This window comes from Talpa europaea (genome assembly GCF_964194135.1).
Source record: "Talpa europaea genome assembly, chromosome: 10".
NCBI classification, from domain to species: domain Eukaryota; kingdom Metazoa; phylum Chordata; class Mammalia; order Eulipotyphla; family Talpidae; genus Talpa; species Talpa europaea.
Window position 1 is genome coordinate 22,202,510 of NC_140077.1, and position 23,947 is coordinate 22,226,456.

The 23,947-nt window shown below is 50.3% G+C and overlaps 2 protein-coding genes across 2 annotated transcripts in view; one reads left to right on the forward strand and one right to left on the reverse strand.

Annotated features, from left to right (window-relative positions):
* Positions 1–331: 331 nt before the first annotated feature.
* LOXL4 (lysyl oxidase like 4) lies at positions 332–14,271 on the forward strand (the record flags this gene model as incomplete). The annotated part of the gene is made up of 14 exons (XM_084244659.1): positions 332–611; positions 1,184–1,362; positions 2,245–2,450; positions 4,072–4,110; positions 4,260–4,479; positions 5,097–5,280; positions 5,474–5,628; positions 6,323–6,490; positions 7,412–7,574; positions 9,635–9,878; positions 11,001–11,116; positions 11,764–11,900; positions 12,227–12,338; positions 14,201–14,271. The coding sequence occupies 14 exons, from the start codon at positions 332–334 to the stop codon at positions 14,269–14,271; spliced, it is 2,274 nt and encodes a 757-aa protein (XP_084100785.1).
* Positions 14,272–18,879: 4,608 nt separating this feature from the next.
* R3HCC1L (R3H domain and coiled-coil containing 1 like) overlaps positions 18,880–23,947 on the reverse strand; it is a gene marked incomplete at both ends in the record, with an annotated part of 33,996 nt that continues 28,928 nt past the window's right edge. Inside the window, one exon of the mRNA XM_084245875.1 lies at positions 18,880–18,947. Within this exon, the coding sequence (XP_084102001.1) occupies positions 18,880–18,947 (68 nt within the window). The remainder of the gene's footprint in view (positions 18,948–23,947) is intronic.

The following is a 23,947-nucleotide window of genomic DNA, read 5'->3' on the forward strand; positions in this document are numbered from 1 at the left end:
GGCAGGCTTATGCTACAAACTTTACTTACAGAATCTTCTTTAATACGATGCTATGAGACAGGAATTGTTGACCTCACTTTGCAGATGAGATCGAGGTTCAGTGAGGTTCAATTTTTCACTGTCATGTGGCCAATGAATTTGGTTAGAGCCAAATGGACTAACCTCAGAGCACAGACTCAATCACCATACACACACACACGTGCAGGGAGGGACCCTGACTTTCTCTGTCTCTAGCAGCAGAAAGACCTGGGGTGCAGGGAGAGGTGGGGGTCGCTGTCACATTTTCTCATTCCCCAGGTGCCTGAGCCCAACTGCCCGTGAAGTCACCAAGATGAGGTCCCCGCCAGCTGCCCTCTCCCTGCTCCTTCTGCTCCCGCTGCTGGACCGGGCGCCCCCCAGCAGTCCACAGTCGCTGGGCACCACGAAGATACGGCTCGTGGGCCCGGGGAGCGGGCCTGAGGAGGGCCGCCTGGAGGTGCTGCATCAGGGCCGGTGGGGCACCGTGTGTGACGACGACTTCGCTCTCCGGGAGGCCACAGTCGTCTGCCGCCAGCTGGGCTTCGAGTCCGCCTTGACCTGGGCCCACAGTGCCAAGTATGGCCAAGGGGAAGGTGAGTGCCTGGGACTGCCCAGCAGGGTGATGGGGGCCAGTGTGGGCTTCTCTGAGGGCCGGGCTCACGGGAACCAGCAAGACTCATCAGATTCCTGCCTGTCCTCTACTGCCCAGCTCACCTGACCTCAGCCATGGTCATTTCCTGAGCGCCCCACTACAAATGACCCTGCCTTGACCCTCTCATTCCTGATTATAGTGAGGGCCTGCATCACAACTCAGTCCCTAAATTCCTTGGACGTAGCCTTTGTCACACCACGGGAACGGGTATTGGGAATATATTGCTGGCTGGCTGGGCACGTGGATAGATGGCTGGATGGACGGATGGACAGACAGATGGACAAGCACGCCTAACTAGACTTACTAGGCATTTTCCAAAAACAGGACCTGATGCCAAGCAAAGGCAGCTGGCAGGGTCGTAGACACCAGCATCTAAGCGAGCCCCTGCCTTCTGCTCAGGCTTGGAACAGGAAAGCCGACAACCTGGGGTCCATCTGGGAGACAGAGCCTGTGGTCCGTCTCTCTGTGCCCGGTGCCGAAGTCACCTTAGTGCCACTGTCCCCATTCCCACAGGACCCATCTGGCTGGACAACGTGCGCTGCGCAGGCACAGAGAGCTCCCTGGACCAGTGCGGGTCTAATGGCTGGGGCGTCAGTGACTGCAGCCACTCGGAGGACGTCGGGGTGGTGTGCCACCCCCAGCGCCAGCGTGGCTACTTTTCTGAAAGGGTCTCCAATGCCCTCGGGCCCCAGGTGAGGAAGCTGTTCAGGCTTTGAGAAGAGGGTTGGGTCAGGGGACAGGGAGCCTCCTGGGTGATGAGGCTGGAGGCAGGGGGAGGGCAAAGGGAGCAGATGTGGACTGAGGAGCCTCCCCGGGGTTCTGCCGCCTATTTGTGGCCTGGAGCTGGAGCCAGGATACTGGGCCTCAGCTGGATGCAGGACAGGCCAGGGAAGCAGGGGCTGGGCCTGCAGGGAGTCCATAAGGGAGGCAGTAGGGGCAAGGGGCTGTCTCACCCACAAGGCCTGGCCACAATTGCTGCCTCTTCCCGGCACAAACAACCCCAGGCTAAAAACAGCCCTAACCAAACAACAGGAGTGGGTAGGGCAGGTCTTTCGCTCCTGCCCTCCACTGCCGGAACCCTCAGCCTAAGAACAGCTGGGCCTGACCCACTGGACACCGTGGGCCAGGGTGGGGCCTCAGCACTGGTTAAGTCATCTACGCGCTGGAGTGGGGGTGGGGAGGCCTCGTGGTCGATGGACCCCGCAGGGTGGACTCAAGCATCTGGTCTGGTCCTTCCTTAGCTCTCCTTGGGGAGGCAGGAAGAAGCCCCTTGATCCCTGGGGATAACCTCCCCTTGTCCAGGGGCTCCAGGCCTGATCCCAGGGAGGACACAGCTCTGCCGGCTTCTCTCCGGAATTAAGGAAAGGCCCCTGGACACCCCAAGGTTCTGCCCTGCACTCACCAGAACTTTGAAGACTACCTCCTCGTCTTGGGGCCTCCGTTTTCGGATCTGTCCAGTGAGGGGCCGGGTGGGGTGATCTCTAAGCAGCCTGAGCCCCAGCTCCCCCACAAGGACCCGCAGGGGGCTCAGCAGGGCAGGGGTCCTGGGGCCCGTGGTGACCGTGCACCCGCAGGGCCAGCAGCTGGAGACGGTGCGGCTCAAGCCCATCCTCGCCAGCGCCAAGCGGAGCAGCCCGGTGACCGAGGGAGCCGTGGAGGTGAGGTTCGAGGGCCATTGGCGGCAGGTGTGCGACCAGGACTGGACCCGGAACAACAGCCGGGTGGTGTGTGGGATGCTGGGCTTCCCCAGCACGGCGCCGGTCAACAGCCACTACTACAGGTAGGCCGCGGCTGGAGGGCGGAGGGGGCAGCTGGCGCGTGTGCCCGTCCGTGGTGTGTGTGTCTGTGGTGTGTGTTCACACGTCAGGGGAGCAGTGGGATTGGCAGGGGGTGCTGGGATTGGGAGGGGAAAAGGTCCAGCTGAGGAACGTGGCTGGATTTCCTGGGTAAATAAGAGAATATTCAGAAAACAAGGAGTGAGTATTCAGGAGAATAATTAAAAGGACAGTGAAAATGAACTCTGGAATCCGGGGAAATCACTAGAAATGGTAGAAAATAAACATTTTACTTGCCAATCAGATAAAAAGAATTGACAGTAGAGGAGAATACTCCCAAGTGAAAACAATGGAAGGGGAAACATGGTGGCCCCGGTTTAAAGATCAGCTTTCACTGGGGTACTGCCAGGGCTGTCCACGAGTCCGGGCGCCCTGAGTCTGGCCTCAGCTGCCAGGATGTGTGGCCTCAGGGAGCATCCAGACCTTCATTACCCACACCCCGGGAACTACGTCAGCCTCACCCCAGGGAGTTTCCCCAAGTCTGATCCCAGCCCAGGCCGTGATTGGGCCGCTTGTAGGCAAGGCCTGGGGTGGAGCGGGTTTGGGGAGAGCAGACAGCAACATCCTGTCAGAACTGTGACCCAACTGTCACCAGATGGCATCAGCCTCTTAGTGAGGCCCAGCCCTGCCCTCCAGCTCTGCCCGGGAAACTTTGAATAGTAGCCCCTGGTTAGCTGCCATTTCACTTCCCAAGGTCAACTGTGGTCTGAAAAGATGATATACAATAAGGTTATTTTAAGCATAAGAGATCAGATCATAGCTTTTATTACGGCACACTGTTGTAACTGTCCTCTTTTCCCGTTGTCAGTCTCTCAGTGTGCCTGCTTTATCATCGGAATGCATGTGTAGGAAAAAATACATTACTCTCCGTTTCAGGCAGTCACTGGGGACCTTGGCAACTACTTCGTCAGGTCAGGGGGGCTACGATGTGTTTCTCATCAAGGGAGAAGCCATTTACCCTTGCCTGGTCCCCATCAGTTCCCTCTCCCATCTGTCTCTGGCTGAGATGACACTAGTCCTGAAGACCAGACACGTGGCTTCAGCCTTGGATGACTGGGGTGTGGGCCCCGCCTCCTCACTACCTGGTAATTGCACAGCAGGGCCTGGCTGACTCACCCATCACCACGAGCAGGGCCACCCAGATTATAGCCTCAGTGTCTCTGGGTGGGCAGCCCTACCAGCAGGCCCTTCAGCTTGTCTGGAGGCACCATTCCTCTGGACCCCTTCTCTGGGGCACTTGCTGAAGGTTCTCCTTCATCTGGACTCAGGGGAGGGCAAGCTTGGAGCCGCCTGCCCCAGAGGCAGCCAGGTGCAGAGGAGGCCCTGCTGTGGGACTCCTTGAGGGGCCTTGCCAGGGCCTGCCTTCCTTTCCTGTATAACAGAGATGGTTGCTGTCTGCCAGGTGACACCCTCTCAGGCTGGAGGGGAGCTCAGCATAGAGATAAGGCGTGTGACTGAGCTGACAAACAGTGCAGTTGGTGCAGACTCAAGGCCTGTGGGGAGCCTGTGGCAGGGGTAGGGCTTCTGCACCCACGCCACTCGCCACCTGCTTTCTCCCCCCTACAGGAAAGTCTGGGATTTGAAGATGAAAGACCCCAAGTCTAGGTGAGGAGTGGCACCCTTGGGGGAGGATCCAAAGAGGCGTGGCACCAAGGGCCTCCTTCCTAGTCCCCCCACCCCAATGCCTTCACCTCCCCGAGGCCTGAGCTCTTCCCTCAACTCCTTCCCCACCCTCAGTCTCCCTTGTCTTCCAGGCTGAAGAGCCTGACCAAGAAGAATTCCTTCTGGATCCACCGGGTCAGCTGCCTGGGGACAGAGCCCCACATGGCCAACTGCCAGGTGCAGGTGGCGCCCGCCCGGGGCAAGCTGCGACCAGCCTGCCCGGGGGGCATGCACGCCGTGGTCAGCTGTGTGGCGGGTCCCCGCTTCCGCCCTTCTAAGGCAAAGCCTGTGCGCAAGGAGTCTGGGGCAGAGGTGGGTCCCTCGGGCCTGCACCCCACCTGGCGGCAGAGGCCCCTCTCGGCAGCCCCTGCCCAGTCCCAGGAGGGACTCTTCAGGACAGGCCGGGGAGGAGGGACAAACCCCCGTCATTTGGGAGGAGGAGAGTGAGTCACAGAATGGAAGAACCTTGGGGTTTATTTAAAAGGGGCCGGTTATAACCCTGACATAAACGGAAACGTTGGCATCACCTGCCACGACCATAAAAACAGTAATTACATTGTAGCTGCATCCCGTTGAGGGCCTAAGGTATTGAACCCGGGCGCAAAGAGCAAACGCTCTCACAGACACAGCAGCCCCACAGTGAGACCGGCCCCTCCGCAGCGCCGGAAGGGATGGAAGAGAATTAAAATGGACACAGCTTCCTCACGGTGTGAGGGGGTTTAATGAATCCCGGGTGACAGTACTTGTCATTGAGGAAAGGGAGGTTGAAAAGACACGTGGCGTCTTCAAGGAAGTCAGGAAGTCAGAGGCAGGGCCGCAGCCAGGTTCTGAGGGGCTCTGCCTGCGCTCCAAGGCAGCGGTCGGCCCTGCCAGCTGCTCCTGCCCAGGCTTGGGGAGGGGGCCCCCTGAAGGCAGTTTTCTCCCAGCAGGAGATGAAGGTGCGCCTGCGCTCTGGGGCCCAGGTGGGCGAGGGCCGCGTGGAAGTGCTCGTGAACCGCCAGTGGGGAACAGTGTGCGACCACAGGTGGAACCTCATCTCCGCCAGCGTCGTGTGTCGTCAGCTTGGCTTTGGCTCCGCTCGGGAGGCCCTCTTTGGGGCCCAGCTGGGCCAAGGTAAGGAGATGGGGCCAGAGGAAGCTTAATTCACAGGCTTAGGGATGGCGCCTGGCCGTGGAAGCTGGTGGTGGGATCCTGGATGCTCCCTTGCAGGGGCCCAGGACAGAATGTTGTCCCATTTGTGGAGGGGAAGCCACAGGGTGGGCTCACAGAGATGGACCTCACCTGGCACCTCTCTCCTCCCCTGCAGGGCTGGGGCCCATTCATTTGAGTGAGGTGCGCTGCAGGGGGTACGAGCGAACCCTCAGTGACTGCTCCTCCCTGGAAGGGCCCCAGAATGGTTGTCAACATGAGAATGATGCTGCTGTCAGGTGCAACATCCCTGACATGGGCTTCCAGGGCCAGGTGAGCTGGGAGCTGGGCATAGCCTCAGGCTGGGAGGCACTGAGGGACACACTGATCCACCGTGGGCTCGTGAGGGGCATCCCACCTCAGCCTGGAGCCAGCCTGGGAAGAGCCCCTCTTAGTCTCTGGCCTGGCCCACAGGGCCAGGCTCAGGTCTTCACGAGGTGGCTGTGTTCTCCCCCCGCCCCCACATCCTCTGTGAGGTGGGAAGGCGCCCAGGGCAGAGGGCCACAGGGCTGTCAGCTCTGAGGAGCGGTGCCGGGGTAGGGGGGGCTGTGTGTGATGGCGGGGTTCAGGAGTCATGCTAGTGTGTGCAGAGGGTGAGTCCCTCACACTGGTGATCTTGATTCTCTCCTGTAACGTAGCGGGGGGGTCACTGTCTCAGGGTCATTGCAAATGGGACAATATATGGGAAAGTGCTTTGCAGCTGGGGCACCCTCAGATGCGGAAGGGTTTCAGGTAGGAGGAGGGAAAGTGTCAGAACAGGAGCCAGGTGCAGCTCGTGGAGCTTTCTCCCATGCAGGAACGTGAGAGACTAGCTGGTAAGACAAGCTCACGTTAGCGAAGTAGACCAACCCAGGGAAGGCAGTGCCAGCCTGGGCCCCACAGTGAGCTGGCTGGCAGGCCCTGGGCTGTCCATCCTGCATGCTCCCTGCCTAAGCCACCTGCTCCTCACACACCTCTGACCTTGCAGGTGCGCCTGGCTGGTGGGCGCAACCCGGAGGAAGGCGTGGTGGAGGTGCAGGTGGAGGTGAATGGCGTCCAACGCTGGGGGGCCGTGTGCAGTGACCACTGGGGGCTCACCGAAGCCATGGTGGTCTGCCGACAGCTCGGCCTGGGATTTGCTAGCCATGCCATTAAGGTAGGTCCCTGTCTTGCTCCCAGAGTTCCTGTGCCAAGGTTGCTAACCCTTCCTGCATTCATGCAGTAGTGACTACAGAGTGAAATCTGGGTCGCAGTGATGCTGGGTGCTGGGGGCGCTGTGGTGGATGGGATGACGTGTTCCACCTCGTAGAACAATCAGTCAGGCGAGGGAGGGAAGGAGTCGTCACCAAATATTCCCACAAACACATGTGACAGATGAACAGCAGATGCCAGATGAGGCTGGGAGGAATAAGCAGGCCGTGCAAAGACATTGTGGCCAGAGAAAGCTTAACTCACAGGCCCCAGGATGGCGTGTGGCTGAGCGGCGCCATGAGGAAGAGGCAGGGCAGGACCGTTCACAGCCTGCAGCTCACATTATTAAGGGCTTTCTGCCTTGGCTGTTTGGCAAACAGTTGGGGTGGAGACTAATATGAATATAGCCGGCTGGGTGAGGAAGGATGCTGGTTTGGACCAGTCCAGTGCTAGTCCTGGGGGATTATGTGGATCATTTCAGAAGGTGTCCAGGAAACCAAATGCAGAGGCCTCGGGTAGGGAACATGCACTGAGGGGGAGGCTGGGCAGGGAACATGCCCTGAAGAATTGGGCTCAACTGGAGCACAGTCATGATCTGGAGCTGGAGCTGGGGACAGGCTGCCTGGGTGGGCAGGAAGGGGACAAGACCATCCTCTTCAAATGCTGAGAACTACCATGTGGGAGAGGGGTGGCAGCAGGGCCAGTGGTGGAAGCCAAGGCAGCAGATTTTTGTCTCTGCATGGAAGAAATTTATACCACTAGAGGGTCAAAGCACAGACTGCCCATGACTGGACTGGCAAGCCCGGCTGGCGGTGGTCTGAGCCAGAGGTGCTGACCACAGAGGCACCTCCAGGCCCTGACTGTCTGATGTTGGCTGTTTTCTTAGGAGACCTGGTACTGGCAGGGGACACCGGGGGCCGAGGAGGTGGTGATGAGTGGCGTGCGCTGCACGGGCACGGAGCTGGCTCTGCAGCAATGTCAGAGGCACGGGCCGGTGCACTGTTCCCATGGCACCGGGCGCTTCTCAGCCGGAGTGTCCTGCACTGACAGTGAGTACCGGGTGGCCGGGCTCCAGGCCACAGGCTAGCGGGTGCAAGGAGGCTGGACTTGGAGCAGCAGCTCAGCCATATACCAGCTGCGTGTGGCCAAATCATTGTCCTGTCAGGACACCAACCCTGCCCTGCCCATCTCGTGGCTGCTGTGAATTAACAGGGAATATGTGAAAACACAGGGATACACATCAGTGCTTTTCAATTTTCCTGTCATGACCTATAGTTTTAAGAAGTGAAAATGAATAGAAAGTAATAGCATATTACATTAGTGTACTCTAGTCTTGGAATTGTGTGTGTGTAGATACTAGGTCATGACATAAGATATATTTTGTACTGAAGCTTGTAGTAAAAAGAGGGCGTACGTGTCAGGAAAAGGCAGTGCCTAAGGCCCCAGCATGTTCTTTTGAGCTGTGGAATGTACCCAAAAGTCCATTTTGAGGCCTTTATCTGCCCCAGAAACCCAGATTCTTGGGGCAGCAGCATCTCTGCTTGACACCTGCCAGCCAGGACTGTGCCAAGATAACTACCCAGTCCAAAGGCTCCAGGCTGGCACGATCTGAGTGGCCACTTGACCTTGTTCCCAGACAAGCTCCAGTGCCAAGACATCCCGGCCTTGTCCGAGAGCCTCGGGGTTCCTTGGAAGCAGCACATCTGGGAGAACAAGGGGCCCTTCCAGCCCAGCCTTGCCTGTGGGGCCATAGGGCATGAGAGTGGACGTGCATGGGGAGTCTGCTCCCCCAACTCCCCTCCCTGTTCCACTGCCTGGGAAACAGTCCTCCTCCTGACGGCCCACGGCAGCTGAGCTCGGGCGGCAGCCTTGAGGGTGGCAGCCTGGGCTCTGCAGCCATGCCCATCTCTCCTCTGAGATTTTCCTCACTTCCTTTCTCCCTTTACTCTCTCTTCATCCCCTCTGACAGCTCTGCTCCTTTCCCTCGGGAACTCCAGGGCTTGTCAGTGGGCTTACCCTGGCTCTCTCCAGAACATACCACAGGAATTTCCAGAGCGTGTTATGTGATAGTGCAGGCATCAGACAGCAAACCAGCAGGCCCCGCCCCATCCTCAGCGCCCTGCCCTGATGCGCTCCAGTGTCCCCATGTCTGCGGAGTCAGCTCACAGCTCCCCTCTGTGAGGCCTCTGCCAGAATCAAAGTCCCATCCTGTTTTGCACAACATGTGGCTCTCACACGTCTGGGCTGACATGGAAGAATAGCAATGGTGGAGGCTTGTGGCTTCCAAGGAGGGTGAGCGCCTGTGTCAGAGGGAATGGAGGGGCACAGAGCAGCCCGAGATGCGGGCTGCCTGTGCTGGACTGGCACACACAGAGAAGCACCAGAAACACCCACCGGGCCCTGGCAGGAGCACCCACGACAACAGTCAGGCTAGAGCAGGAACCATGGAGGAAGCCCAGGCCTGAGGCTGCAGCAGCAGGGATGGCAGCGGCAGAGCTCAGCAGCGGCTGGATCCCTCCCAGCATCCCCGGGTCTCCCTGCCCCTAACACTGATGGGACAGAGGCCCCATCAAAGTGACCGAAGAGCAACTGAGCTGAGGTAACCAAGTTAGATACCAGCAGTTTATGGAGGTCTTGTGTGAGCCAAGCCCCCCAGAGGCACGAACAGGCTGAGAAGCATTTGCAGAAGAAATTCTAGCTAACATTAATCGCATGCTTACCACAGGCCAATGATCTGAGCTCGTGAACAGGCATTACAGCATTAATCACTGTTATTACCATCCCCACTTTACAGATGAGGAAAATGAGAGACACAAAGATTAAGTCAGTCGCAGAGCTAGTTAATGGTACAGTCAAATAGTAAGCTTAGACGTAGCCCAGGCCTGGCTCCCAAAGCCGGGAGCTTCGCCATAACCCTGAGCTGCCTCCCAGGTTAGGGTGGCAGATGGCTCCTGGATGATTAGAACTTGCGTCTCCTGACTCCTAAATGGCCTTGCGTTTCTGTCGCCCTTCAGGGCAGCTTAGTCTGGGGGCAAGCCTGTACCCTGGGCTTGCCAGGGCAAAAAGCCCTCGCCCAGCTCCTGCATCCCCACCACGCCCTCTGGCCCAGGTGCCCCGGACCTTGTGATGAACGCGCAGCTCGTGCAGGAGACGGCCTACCTGGAGGACCGGCCACTCAGCCAGCTGTACTGTGCCCACGAAGAGAACTGCCTCTCGCAGTCTGCTGACCGCATGGACTGGCCCTACGGACACCGGCGCCTGCTGCGCTTCTCCTCACAGATCCACAACCTGGGCCGGGCCGACTTCCGCCCGAAGACGGGACGCCACAGCTGGATCTGGCACCAGTGCCACAGGTAGTGCCTGAGCAGGCCTCGGCTCCAGAGACCAAACCAGTCTGGACTTCCCTGGTCCCGGGTAGACCCTCCCGGGAGGCGTGTGTGCCCCGGGAAGACTCTTTTCTTCCTCCATGCCTTACTGGCCTTGCTTCCAGGAGATAGTGAGGAATCTTGGGAGCACCGGCCAGCCCTCTGCATCGCTCCCTCCTTGCCCTGGCTGTACCCACGTCAGTGGTGCTGCTGCAGTCCTTTCCCACAGCCATGTCCAAGAGCGGTCACCGCCAGAGCTGGTCTCTGCTGGATGATAATGGACGGGTTCTCTGTGTTGGGCCTTAGGTCTTTTCTTTAAAGGAAGGTCAAGTGGGGACTCTTAGAAACCAGGAGACCCAAAATAGACATCACTTCCAGGATGCTGCCTGTGCAGAGAAGCTTGCAGTTTCTGCAGCAGCAAAGCCAGGCCTCCCAAGAACAGCACGAGCACTGCAACTAAAGGGAGATAATAAGCATTCCTTCCTATCAGGAGGCTCCAGTCCGGACAGCAGGGGAGACAAAGCCTGTGCCAAAGAATGAAAAAATACATTGTCCTCCTACCCCGCATCCTCCTGCCCAGAACACAGGCCTGGGTGGGGAAAGCTGAGAGGAATGGGCAGCGACTTTGGGACTTGGCCTTGCCTGAGATAATAAGCACCTTTCCCTATAGCAGGAACAGGGTTGTCATTAGAACTGGATTGCAAACAATGGTAGTAATTTGGTCCCAGGCTGACGGGGAGCAGAGAAAGCCCCCCTCCTCAGCGGCTCAGCTCCTAGGCTGGACCTGGGAGCACCCTTCTTTCCACCTCTGCACCAGGCCTTGCAGCTGGCAGCAGCCTGCTGGAGCCTGCCAGGATGAGCTTTGTCCTCCCCTCACCTGGGTGAAGGATGCCCCAGGGTGATGGGCAGCCATGCCTGCTGCTTGGCAGGGGTGCAAGGAGTAGGCCACGGGTCACCCTCTTGGGCTTGAGAGGGAGAAGGGCACTGCCCTGCTATTATGACATTCCTTTCTGGGTAATGATGGGGCTGGTGCCTCCATCCTCCCTGCCAGCTCCTCTAGAGTAGGTTTTGTCTGCTGCTGCCAGGCTGACAGCCCTGCCCTCTCTGCAGGCACTACCACAGCATTGAAGTCTTCACCCACTACGACCTACTCACGCTCAACGGCTCCAAGGTGGCTGAGGGGCACAAGGCTAGCTTCTGTCTAGAGGACACAAATTGCCCCACAGGTATGGGGTTCCCTGTCGTCATATCCTCTTTGCACTATATTCTTCATCCCTTTGGGATCCTGTTCCCTGCTCCGCTCAACAGCCTCAGACACTGGTGACTGGCCTGAGGAAAGTCAGCACTTCAGGCAATTCAAAAAGGTCAAGTTCTGACCTTCTGAAATCTTAGACGGAAGGTGCCTGCTTTCTCTGCATTCTCAACACATTTGTAGCAGTATTAAAATGCTCAACACTTTCCATTTTGTATTAACAGTTGCAGATGGGTTTCATCTCTAAGTGAGGCCCTGAGGAAAATGATCACCTGACTCCTTTCGCTAGCCCCGTCCCTGGCCCTGAGGGATGGCATCCTAAACAGGGGGTCCTTAGAGGTTTGCATGGATGGACGAATGTATCAGCACAGTAGGGTTGGAGTCTTCCAACCACATGTTCTGGGCCAATGGGGATTTCCACCAGAGCATCCAAAGAAATGGCCCCTGGCACATAAGGCCGATCTCTAGTGCTAGACTGATGGTTGGGAGGAATTCTGGCTCTGGTACTCAGGCGGGTTATACATCTGAACCCCAGGTCCCGAGGTTCCGGACTGCACGTGACTGGCAAGGCTTCTTGGTCCTGCCCAGGGCCTCAGTAACCGTCAGCACCCTTCCTTACAGGAATGCAGCGGCGCTACGCGTGTGCCAACTTCGGGGAGCAAGGCGTGACCGTAGGCTGCTGGGACACTTACCGGCATGACATTGACTGCCAGTGGGTGGACATCACAGATGTGGGTCCCGGGGATTATATCTTCCAGGTAAAGGGGTCTGAACATCCTCCAGATGTTCTAACTTTCTCAAGTCACATGAAGGTGGAGTCTTATAAACAGGGTCTTGGGCAGGCCTGGCACTTGAAGGAGCTGTGCCATAGGGGGAAGAACTGAGTCAGGATTCAGAGGACAGTGGATGGGGTCATTAATGCTTACCTCCTGGGGTGATGGCACAGACAGCTAAGATTATAGACACACCTTGTAAGACGACAGTATAGCCTCACACTTGTAAGTGTGAAGGATTATTACAGCGACCACCATCTTACTTGGAAGTCAAGTCGCCCACTTTCATTTGTCCCCTTCTCTCACTCCAGGTGGTTGTGAACCCCAAATATGAGGTGGCGGAGTCAGATTTCTCTAACAACATGATGAGGTGTCGCTGCAAGTATGACGGGCACCGTGTTTGGCTGCACAACTGCCACACGGGTAAGTGGGGACCAAAGTGGGGCTCAGGGAACAGGATGACCCAATGGACCAGTATGTGGCTTGAATGTATGTGAAAGGCTGGGCACGGGACAGGATGAATCTTCACAGGTAGATTTCTAAACAAACTGGTGAGACCATTAGCTACCCAATAACCACTTGTGTCCTTAAGGACCCAGAAGACTGTTTGGATTATGAACTGTTTCCCATCTATCCTGAAATCTTCCCTGTTACTTGTCAGGAATTTCTTCTTCTACCTCTTGTTATTTTCCCCTCCTTCTCGATGGTCTTTCTTACCTGCCTCCACCCTAAGAGGACTGTCTTGCAGGGCAAAGTTAAAGTCCCCAGGTCCATGTTGCTCACCTCCAACTGTGATCACTGCTGACAAAGAGGGGGCCGTGGAGAACAGGGCTCGGCATACTTGGGGGTCAGCAGTATCATTAGAGGAGGAAGCAATGATTCAGTTGGGGTGGCAGCAGTGGGGGTGGGGAGAAAGGGGGAGTTGCTGTACTTGTCTATGAAGAAAGCGATTCCTCCCCCATCAAGTTTCGCTTGTATTTGTTATGGAGCGAGCACATTCAACCTACACTTGCTGTGTGGGGTGGAAGGTGGATTGGTTAAATACTAAAGGCTGAGCAAGCATAAAAAAAAAGCACCAACCTAGGGGCTAGCAAAGGTTTGCAGAGGAGATGCTGCTGAGCCAGGCTTCAAGGAGGGACAGAAGTTTGCAAGGAAGAGAGTAGTAGGAGAGGGGGCAAAGCAGAGCAGCTTTAGAAAGCTTCACTGGGTCCCAAATCCAATTCTACCGCTTTCTAGCACGAAGACAGGAAATCTCAACTTCAGAGGTTTTCTCTTTTGTAAACTGAGTCTATGTCTATCCAACCACTGAAGTTCTCTGCAGGGAGGGTTGTAATGATTCCTGGTAAAAAGATGGAACTGACCCTCTGAGACAAAGCTCAGTCAAGGGGCAACCAGCTACGGTTTATGTTTCTAAGACAGCTCTGGCAACAGATGGCAAACAAAATGAGAAGGGGAAGAAGGAATGGCCAACAGTTCTGGATGTGAGTGACTGAGTAGATTCTGATGGCATTCGATGAAGTGGGAGAGAGAGGGCAGTCAGGAACTGGAGTCGGCGGCCGCACACACCGGACAATAAAGCTTCCATAAAGCTGGCGCAGGCTGCAAGGGATGCGGGCAGTCAGGCGGGGAAGAAAAACTATGCCCACTCTGACCCCTCAGGGTCCTTGTAGAAAATAGAGGGCACGCTGGGGTGAGAGTCTGCAGTTATTTAATGAAGGGATCTTTACAGGGTGTAAGACAGAAAATGAGGGGTGTTGAGATATCCAGGGCTGAGCCAGAGTGGAACATCACTTAGGCCTGAAGAGGCAAGGAGCGCCCTGGCACCCGTGGAGGCTAGGGCCGTGGAGGAGGGAGGACGTGGCTGAGGCACAGACCAGCATGGCCCGTAGAGGGAAGAAGTAGCCCGACCTCTCTCCTCCCACTCTGCTGTTGTTTCCCGTTGACTTAAATCAGCCAGACACCAGCGAATGAGGGAGCCATGGTGACACAGTCTCCAGGGGTCAGTTCCCCAGGGCACAGAAAGAACAAAGGTAGAGGATAAATCTAGAGAGGGCAAAGGAGAGCAAGGAGCACAGTTCTCCCTGCCCCACAGCCTATGGTCCCCAGCATCTTGACACGACACGCCTGCCAGGGTCACTTCTATGGACTGAACTGTGGTCTGTGAAAGGATGACTGGCCCGGTGGAAAGGATGAGCGGGGCAGAATGCAACCATGCTTGTGATGTTGTGAGGGAAGGGGGAGGCGGTGGAGGGGCTGCTACTTACCTGTCTTCCTTTGGCCCATAGGTGATTCATACCGGGCGAGCACTGAGCTCTCCCTGGAGCAGGAGCAGCGTCTCAGGAACAACCTCATCTGAAGCCATCCCTGCACACTCCCAGCTGCTGCCCACACACCAGATACCTCAGCTTACTGGAGCCATGCTCTTTACAGAGCCCTAACTCAGAGGGAAAGGGCCGGTGCCAAGGAGCACCAAGAACCTGCTCAGGAAGCCTTTTGATGGCAGGATCACTGAACTAGGATGGCACAGCTCCCTCAGGAGGGCTCTCAGGCTGCCCCCCAAGGGGCCTTTGCCTCTGGACCATGGCCGCCAGGCTTTGTTCAACTGAGCTCCTCCTCCATACAGAGACCCAATCTTTCCTGTATCTTGCCCTGGAGTTCCTGGTTCAGGAGCAGTCAGTTTAGAGGGATGGACTATGACCTAATCCCCCATCTAAATGGTGCTTTGCCAATGTCTCGGAGGAGCAGAGGACAGGACTAAAGTAGACAGGAGGTGGGGTCAGTGCTCTGCTAGGAGTTCAAAGCAATACAACTTGTGTCAAAGTCACAAGTGGCAGAGAAGTGGGTGAATCCAGCCCCTTGCTTATCTGTTCTCATTTAGATCTCACCTCTTATTCTAAGAGTCTGTTCTTGTGAGCTTAATTTTAATTCTACTACACACATGGGTGTTTCTAAGATCCCCAGAAGCTTAGGCCTCAGGCATCCTCTTATGTCCTGATGGGCCGACACCACCAGGTACTGAGTGCTCAAGAAGGGGGAAGATGCACCGAAGTAGTCAGATAAGGTAGGGCCTTCCTGAAGAGCAGCAAGAGGAGGCCAACCACGAAGACTGCCTGGTGATATGGACCCCACCCCTGCCAGGGCCTCTGCCAAGGAAATACATGCCATATTCCTGGCAGCCAAGTCAATCTCCTTCAAAATCACTGCATCTCAGAACTGGTTTAAATTTCAGTTCTCAACCAGGCTTGTGGAGTGAACTTTGCATTGAATAAATGTTTGCAATGGAAAGAACTCAGTCAAAGAAGCCACTCATCTCTGTATGAGTAAGACAGGTATGGTGGTGTGGGGGCCAGAGGCTATGGCGAAGAGAGAAGGGGAATATTTACTCTGGTTAAAGACTAAGTCTTAGAGAGGTGATCATTCCTGTTTGATGTGGCTGTGATAATGCTCTTGCTCAGGTACTAGAAAAGCCCATGTGATTCTTCATTTCTTTCTCCACCTAGACACATCTAGGAAGTGATCCTTACAGTCTAACACCAAATACCAATGAAGGCTGCTTACTATGGACTGCTCCAAAGACGAGACTCTGGGCAGTTCCCAGCACATGAGCTCTTTTCGCTCTGCTGGGCTGCTGGCTGGATGCCTAGGGCAGGCACAGTGCTCACAATAGCCCGCTATACATCTCAGACCAGATATTAGCCTACTGCTGCTGCCCAACTCCTGCCTGGCTCAGTCCTAAACACGGGTCAGAAAGGTTAAGGAATGAAAGGTGGGAGGCAAAAAGGTAAAGTCTATGGGTTGTACACAGTTATAGTCCAGCCTGCAAAGCCAAGATGAATGGCAGCAGAGAGGGCGGGTCTGCAGTTGTACCCTCCCACATCAGGACAGCTACCCCTCTGGAGGGAGGAAGAGGGACACACTCTCTTGGGGACCCTCTAGGAATACAAAGAGCAGCTTTCTTCCTGCGCTCAACTCCCTCATCTCCTTCATTAGGCAGAGGGAGTATTATATTTTGGCATGGCAGTTTAGGTAAACAAGGGAAGGACTGATTTCCTGTTGGATCCAGCAAACATCTCCCAAACAGTAACAACATTATACTCACACATGTAGCTAATGGTCTGTGAAAGAATGTGCAGCTAGTGGGGGAGCGTGTGGTGACTGATGACTAGATTCAGGCAGGGAGGTTACCCACAGCTTCTTGCTGGATTGAGTTTCCAAAAGGGCCAGAAAAAGCCGGCAAGGCAGCCAGCCACCGGCTCTGCTCCTAGTCTTGCTGCCCACATCACACATTTGATAGGTGTAGCCAGTCTTAATTCTTGGAAAAAGCTATACAAGGGTTGTGCTGTTACACCTCCTAGTTGAAAGGGAAGGACATGCAAAGACTGGTGGCTGGCGTGACTTGTAACTAGATGAGGAATGTTAGCAGAATACCAACCACCAAATTCCAGGCAGAACCAAAAATGTCAAAAGATTTTCACTTCAGCACACTCAGTCTCTGAGAAACTAAAGTGCTAAGAACCTCAAGTTACTACTCAGAAGCCTAATTTATTTCTATTTCACAGACCTTCACTCTATGGGAAATGTATTAGAACAGGGGAACAGATCTTTCTATTATAAATCCCAGGATTCAGACCTTCAACACAAGTGAAGCACCAGCTGCACAAAGTGGAGGGCACGTGCTGGCTTCCTACATGGCTGAAAAAGGAGCCAGTGGCAGCCCCAGTTAGCCCAGCTGGTGAAGGCCCATTTAATGTGACCAAGGATTTGATCCTCATCTGCACAAGCTTGATAAGAGTCTGTGGTGGGTCATGGAAAACCATGTGCCTTCCAGTCAATCCCTAAAAATCCCATTTCCTACTAATGGTGGAAGCAGCAGCACAACCTAGTTTTCAGTATTGGCAAGAAAGAAAATCTTTCTCTGGGTCTGATTATTAGGATAATTCTGAAAGCTAGAGGTGGCTGATGGCTGGCGGGGGAAAAAAAACAAACCATAAGCTACTAGCCATCTAGCACACACCATTAAAAAACGTTATTTTTTTAGAAATCTTAGGACTATAAGGAAGCGGAGTAATAATCATATTTTACCATTAACAATGCCTTTATCAGCCAAAATGCTGTCAATAAGTATAAGCACCCTCAAAAGCAGGTGCTGGGAGGAATTCCCTCCTTTTTTTTCTGTCCAAGGATCCTCTCCACCTCAAAGAATCATAACAGAATAAAGGGGCACCTCGAGGTCTACCAGCAGTATGAAACCTGGCTACGATTCCGAGTTCCCCTTCACATGCAGTCACACTAGTCCCTCAAACACTCCTATCTGGAGAAGTTTGTCTGTGAAGATAGAGAGCACAAGTTATGTGATACAAAGCAGAGAGAGGGACATGGGACACTGTCAAGAACTTAAACTCCCAAATTTGGGATGGAGGCATTGAATATCAACAAGGGACACTTTCAGAAATAACCGAGAATGAGAAAAACAGTGCTGAGCAAGTCTGAGAGGGCCTCCAGACCGGAACAGCAGCAGGGATGGGTGGGTCAGGACTGAGGCCCAAGGCCAGTGCCGTTTAAGAAATGTCTGAACAGAACCCCACTCCACCATGTTCTAGGCAATGCTAATAATCCATCATTGTCACGGGCACTAAATCATACAAAAACGAGGCTGCTGCCCTCATTGAAAGAACAATGAGACACTACTTCCTGCTACTGCGGCATCCTGAGGTCTGACACTACCATTCTGTCAGTGCAGAACTACTTTCCAAAAAACCTTGACAATGGAGATATGAGGGGGATAAAGCCTGAGCTGATGGTTCTGACTTGTCTGCATCCTTTAGGGAATCTCATTGCCCAGAGGTGTTTGCTTGATCCTGGTTGCTCTGCATTATAGTGATGCTCTGGTGCTGCTTGCCAAGTGCCTTTGGCACAGGCTGAGAAGATCATACCGAGACCATGCTGTGTGCCAGATGCTGTCTGCAGGATGTCAAGATTGGAAAGAAATGGAAAAGGCAAGAGGTTGGGCCGAGGTGTACAAGGAAGACACACACAAGGAGAGAGGAGCAGCCACTTACCTATCCCAGCAGAGATGCTTCTGAATTATACTCTGGGCAGAGAGGTGATCAGCTCTCTACCTAGCGGGGCTTGATAAAATCAACAGATCCACTGAACCCATGCATGGTATTATAGGGATGAAGAGGAGAACGGCTCTCCAATTTCTCTGTGGTAATGACAAAATGACAAATACCAGAGTGACATACAATATAAAATAGATTTTAATGTCTTTCTCTTCCAACATGATAGCACTGCTTCAACTGCAACCAGCACTCCCCAGACTGGTTTCCTATGAGAAATAAAGCTGGCATACCCCTGGCTGCTGTGCAGCTGGAGCAACCCCAGGCTCTCTGCAAAGACAAACTCTGGAGTCCAAACACCCACATCAGCTGCAGTTCACCAACTCTGGCATTCTGGAAGTAGCAGTGTGGATTTTGTGACTAGACACTGTTTCAACCTCTCTGTGCTAACTGCTTTCTCCCTTTCCCCCTCCCCCCAATATTGCTATTCTCAGCTTTGTGAGGTTGTATAGAATAAACACCCTGCTGTTGCAGGGCCTAAATCTCCCATCATTGCATGTTTGAATCCTCTGTTTGGTATTTGCCTAAAACATCTTGGAAGTGTGCCCCATGCTAATGTGACTTGCCCTGAAAAGTCACATCTTCCAAGTTTCTTCCTGACTGGTGCGCAACACAGTAAGCGCAACACAGTAAGCGATTCCAAAGAACTGCATTAGGAGTGAAGACAGAGAGAAGTCTATCTTCTTTCTACAGTCAGTCAGTCCTTGTCTTGATCGCTGTTACCACTTTCCTTCATTAACATGCACATCTGCTTGTACACAGAGGTCGTGAAGGATCCTCTTAGCTGGAAGACTATGGAAATTATTTTCTGAATTCATGGAGTTATCCCTTCCATTGAGTGATGTTCAAACTTCAGACTGGTCTCTGCCTTCCCAGATGTCTTCCCGTTGCTTGGCTTCTAACCGTTTTCTCTCTGTAAATAAGGGCAGTGTTAGGAATGATAGCATTTCTGTATAACCAGTGACTTTCCCTTAATCCAAATTACAAAGCAAACTTTAATTCCCTTTTTTCTCTTGCCTGATTAAGAGTTGATATCTTTAACTTCCTAAGAACTTTGTAAATGGAAACAGTATTATAATAAAAAAAGAAAGATCTGAGACTAATGGAAATAAAAAGGGTGTGGAATATCTAGCAAAGCCAGATTCTAGTCTTGCTTTAATTCTACTTCTCAACTGTGTTAGTGCTTTAATATGGTTGCCCATTATTACCAGTTTACTAATATTTACTGCTATTTCAGTAGGAATAACTTTCAACATTATTCTTCTACCTTCTTGCGCAAATGGAAACAGTAATATAGCTTAAGTCATAGTTCCCTACTGTAGCCTTTCAGAAAAAATATTTCAGAAGCAAATCAAATTTTAATTATTTTCAGAGGACTGCCAGGAGCCAAAAATCTTCCAGAATATACAATTTCAACATGGAAAAAAATGACCACATATAATGGAGTTTGGAAAAGTAGGACTAGTTCTAAAAATCGGGGCAATCCACTCTCAATTTTTAACGCAGACACTTAGTTCTCCATTTAGCACTTTCACCAGACCTGAGAAAATAGTCCATACATGTTTGGCGGCTCAAGCATTTCACCAGGTACCAAAATAACACTGGTTCTAATTTCTTGACAAGTATATCTTGGGACCACAAAATACAGATGATAAACTTAATAAGTGTTTCCTTCCAAGGGCTATTATTTCTGATAGCATCTGAAAAGATTCTGCTAGTCATGAAGAGCAATCAAGGTGAGTTTAAACACTTGCTATTTTGACATCTTTCCAAATTAGCAGGATCTCTTCTGAAATTCCTACACTATATTTGACTTGTACTTTAAGGGCAAAGAACTTGGTCAGGAAGTTCTGGCACTTGGAAACCTGAGAAATTTGCTGCTATTTGGGCACCATCTTGTGGCTTTATCTGAATATAGCAGTCAAGTTACAAGAGGCAAAAAATGGGGGTGGGGGGGTTGTCAGCAGAATCCAAACTGGAGGGTAGTTAACACCGTGTCCTATGACTCAGCCTTAAGGCAGGCTTCAAGGTAGAATTCTGGGAGAGCACCAAGGACAAGGCTCGTCTAAACAATTCCAGGGCTTCCCTGGAAAGCACTATGGGTCAGATTCTTACAAACACAGAAAAGTTAGGAAGGGATCGAAAGGCAAAGGCAGCCCTGGATGAAGGCAATCAAAGCTGGTCTTCGATTCCAAGGAAAAGTGAAAAAAACAGAAAAGTGAATCATTAGAACTCAAAATCTCCATTAAGCTTGGAAACTTAAAGAGGAAGTTACAAGAAAAGAAATGCAGCAGCAGAAGAAAATGTACTGATTCAACTATAATTCCAAAGTCAAAGCAATTCTGAAAAACAAAGTTGTTTTGTTTATTTTTAGTTTGGTGACAAACCTCAGTTGGTGGTAAATCTAATCTAAAAGGATAAAAACCTGCTTGTAGTCTTTACAGATGCCATTTAGTGCAAGTAAGTGACACACTGCTGAAGTACTATCTATGTATCTGATTTTGGCATTATGAAATTTATATTAAGATAACTATATATTACCTTTCTAAACCATATTACCTTTCTAAAATTCAAAATTCTGAAACATTTCCTATCCAAAATGTTTTCTAAGAAAAAAGTGTAGATCTCAAAGAACAAATATATGTAAATATAAGGGGAAATTCGAGTGGCAAACCATATGAAGATGCCTGTAAGGACAGGGAGACAATTGATAAGCACAAAGAAATCGTGAAAATGTGAGGTATACACTGAGAAAGAAAGAACATGAACAGAATAGACAGATTTTGTACTGTACTGACACCTGAAAATACAATCTGAAAAAAATATACCAAAAAAAGGAAAAAAATGTGAAAAATATACCGAGAGAAAAATAAACATGTTTCTCTCTTAAAGAGGAAAGAAAGCAAATAATAGCTGATAGACTACATGAAAATGCAATTAACTTTATCGCCAACCCTTAAAAAAAAGTAAACTAAGAGAAAGCCAAACAGAAGCCCAAAGGGCAAGGAACTAAAGAACAGAAGAATGAGAGTGAAATGATTAACCTAAAGTATTAACATGAGCTGGCCCTGGAGACTTTCATTTCTCAGTATAATAAATAAATTGGCAGAAATTACTATATTAAATGAGTTGATTGAAATCACCACCTCTCATTGAGGCAACAGAAAGTGTTGAAGATTTTAAAAGGGCTAGTTTGGTGTTATGTCTAAAAAAATAAATAAATAAAGGGATGCAAATTAAAACTTTCAAAATTTACTTCTATACCTAACAACATAATGGGAAAAAATCATCACAAAATCCACTTTTAGCCACCTACAGAGTACTAATCAACATGAAGACTTAAAGTACAAGTCTGGTCAAACTAATCTAATTGCTTTCTTTCATGAACTGACAGACCTGGCAGATCAAGGAGAATATAAGTTACCTCTTAATTTTAGCAAGGTTTTAGATTTTAGGTTTACCAAGCATTTATATAGTCATTAACATACTGGGAAAATACAGTCCAAATAACATTAAGTATTAAGGGGGGCATTTAACTATGGAGAGTGGAGTGATTATCTATATCATTAAGATAATAAAAGATAAATCAACACAAAGAACTAGGTAATATTTATTCAGCAATATTGGGTGAACTGGTCAGTCCTAAGATTAACATTTTCATCTCTGATATAAGCCAGGGACAGAAGTTTATTTAACAGCAAGTGACACCCAAAATATGGGTAATTACTATATCACAGAAGAAAAAAAATCACATTAAAATGGAAGGAAGCATGGTTAAAAATGAAGAGACCTTCGTATCAGGGGAGATAAGGAACCAAGAAAATGCCACAAGACCTAGACTGTAAGGCAGCAAATGCAGCACTGTCCTTTAAGGCAGAATAGGGGGTGCCTGAAAAAAACATTTCAGACGGTAGCAACGGTGATTTTCTCTTTACAGCTGACTAAATATCCTATAGAAATCACTTTTACTTCTAAGTTCTTAGTGATTTCATTAATCAAATTAGGAGATCAAAGTATTGTTTACTTACTCTGCCTTTCAGGCCTGTGACCCAAAAGATGGTCTTTTAGAACCAGCCAATTAATTACTATCCATTACAGTAAAAAGTTATGAAATAAAATTATGGGAAGCTTTGAAAATGAGAAGGTAGCTTAATGTAAGAAGTAATGAATTCTACCTCTAATTTTGGGTAGGAATCAAGTGTTTTGAGAAGTGGGACATGGGGAAATTTTACACGATTCCCAAGTTAAAATGTGGTTTCATCATTTAGTGTGAAACACATGATGAAGTCAAATACAGAGTACTCATCAATGACATGCTTCCATTCCAACTTTTAGCATAACTCTGATCTGTTTTACATTCTGTTGGACTAAAAAATACTTTCTCCATGTTCAAGGATTATTATCCTCCTGAAATATACAATAGGATTTTCTTAAAATGATTTGGGTACTTCTTATTTCTTGATTCTTCCCAGAGTAGCTTTACTTTCTAAATCTCCTAAGAAATAAGACATAGACTTCTCATTAAAAGGGTAAGAAGAACACAGTGGAGTGGAGAAACTTAGCAGTAACGAATTTAAATCTCAAAATCACAAATCCAAAATTCATTAATTAGAAGGATTTCATAAGTTTAACCCAACTCTAAGTTTTATAAAGAAAATAGAAAGGACTTGATAGGTTTCAGCATAGAGTCAAAAATAAAATAAGATTTATGAAGAAAAATTAAAATAAGCAGTGTCATTCATGTATTTATTCAATGAACTTGTATCCTGAGTATCTTTTTATGTCCTAGGCACTGTGCCTGACAGCAGAGTGTCTAGGAAATCATTCTATAGTATTGTTAATAAAAATACTGATACCAGGATGACACAGATTTAAATTCCCATACTAATTCTCATCAGTTTGCAACATCATGTCAAAACTCATTATGAATGTCATGACTCACTAGCATGACTTTGTCATGGATAACGGATAGGGAGCAGCAGTACATAGTGCATATCTGTCTATTATTAGCTTATATTATAATGCAGATTAACTGTCCAACAATGATATAAGCAACAATATACTGAATTTGTAAAACTCCTTCCTAAACATTTTTACATATGTTAACATATGTTGTGCTCAAACATTACTTTCATTTTGTTGGAAACTGGGGCACAGAGAGGTTGAAGAGACTTGCCTACAGCCACACAGCTAGTTAATGGCAAAAACTCTATTATGGCCCAGATTCCCCTAGTCCAAAATGATCTGCTACTGATCTTTATAGTTAAAAGTTGTGATAACAGAATGGTGTCCAGATGTTCCCTGTTTCTAAGGGAAAAAGAGGAATCTGGTCTAAATTATCAACAGATTTAAGTTAGACTAAAGAAGAATTTTCTGACAGCAAAAGTTCTAACCATTAGAAAGGTAACAAAAAAAAAAGTCTGTATAATTTATTTCTGAAGATCTTAAAACTTATTTTAGTCCTGGGGGAAAAAATGTTAATTACCCATAAAATCCTTCAAGAGGGATTACAGTAATATAGAAGGAGTATGAGTTTTAATTAAAGGCCTAGATTCAAATGCCTCGTCTCAATTTACCAGCTGGGTGACCTTAGGCCAGGTGCTTAACTTCTCTGAGCCAGCTCTAAACTAGAGATAATACTATGCACCACACTGTTTTCATAACACAACGGCATCATAGCATGTTACATTGCCTGGAGTTTCCTTCCAATCCTTTCAATCAACAAAAAACATTTTAATGGCTTTTAATCTTAAAATCTTCACAATGAATCGAGAGGAAACAATTACTTAAAATACAAGATTCACATTTTCTTCCTTATTCCAGGCAGAAATCTGCACTAGACTGTAAATCTTAAAGAAAGGAACAAAATCTTCCTATCTCCAAAATTCTCCTAAATAGGGAGCACAAGGCCTT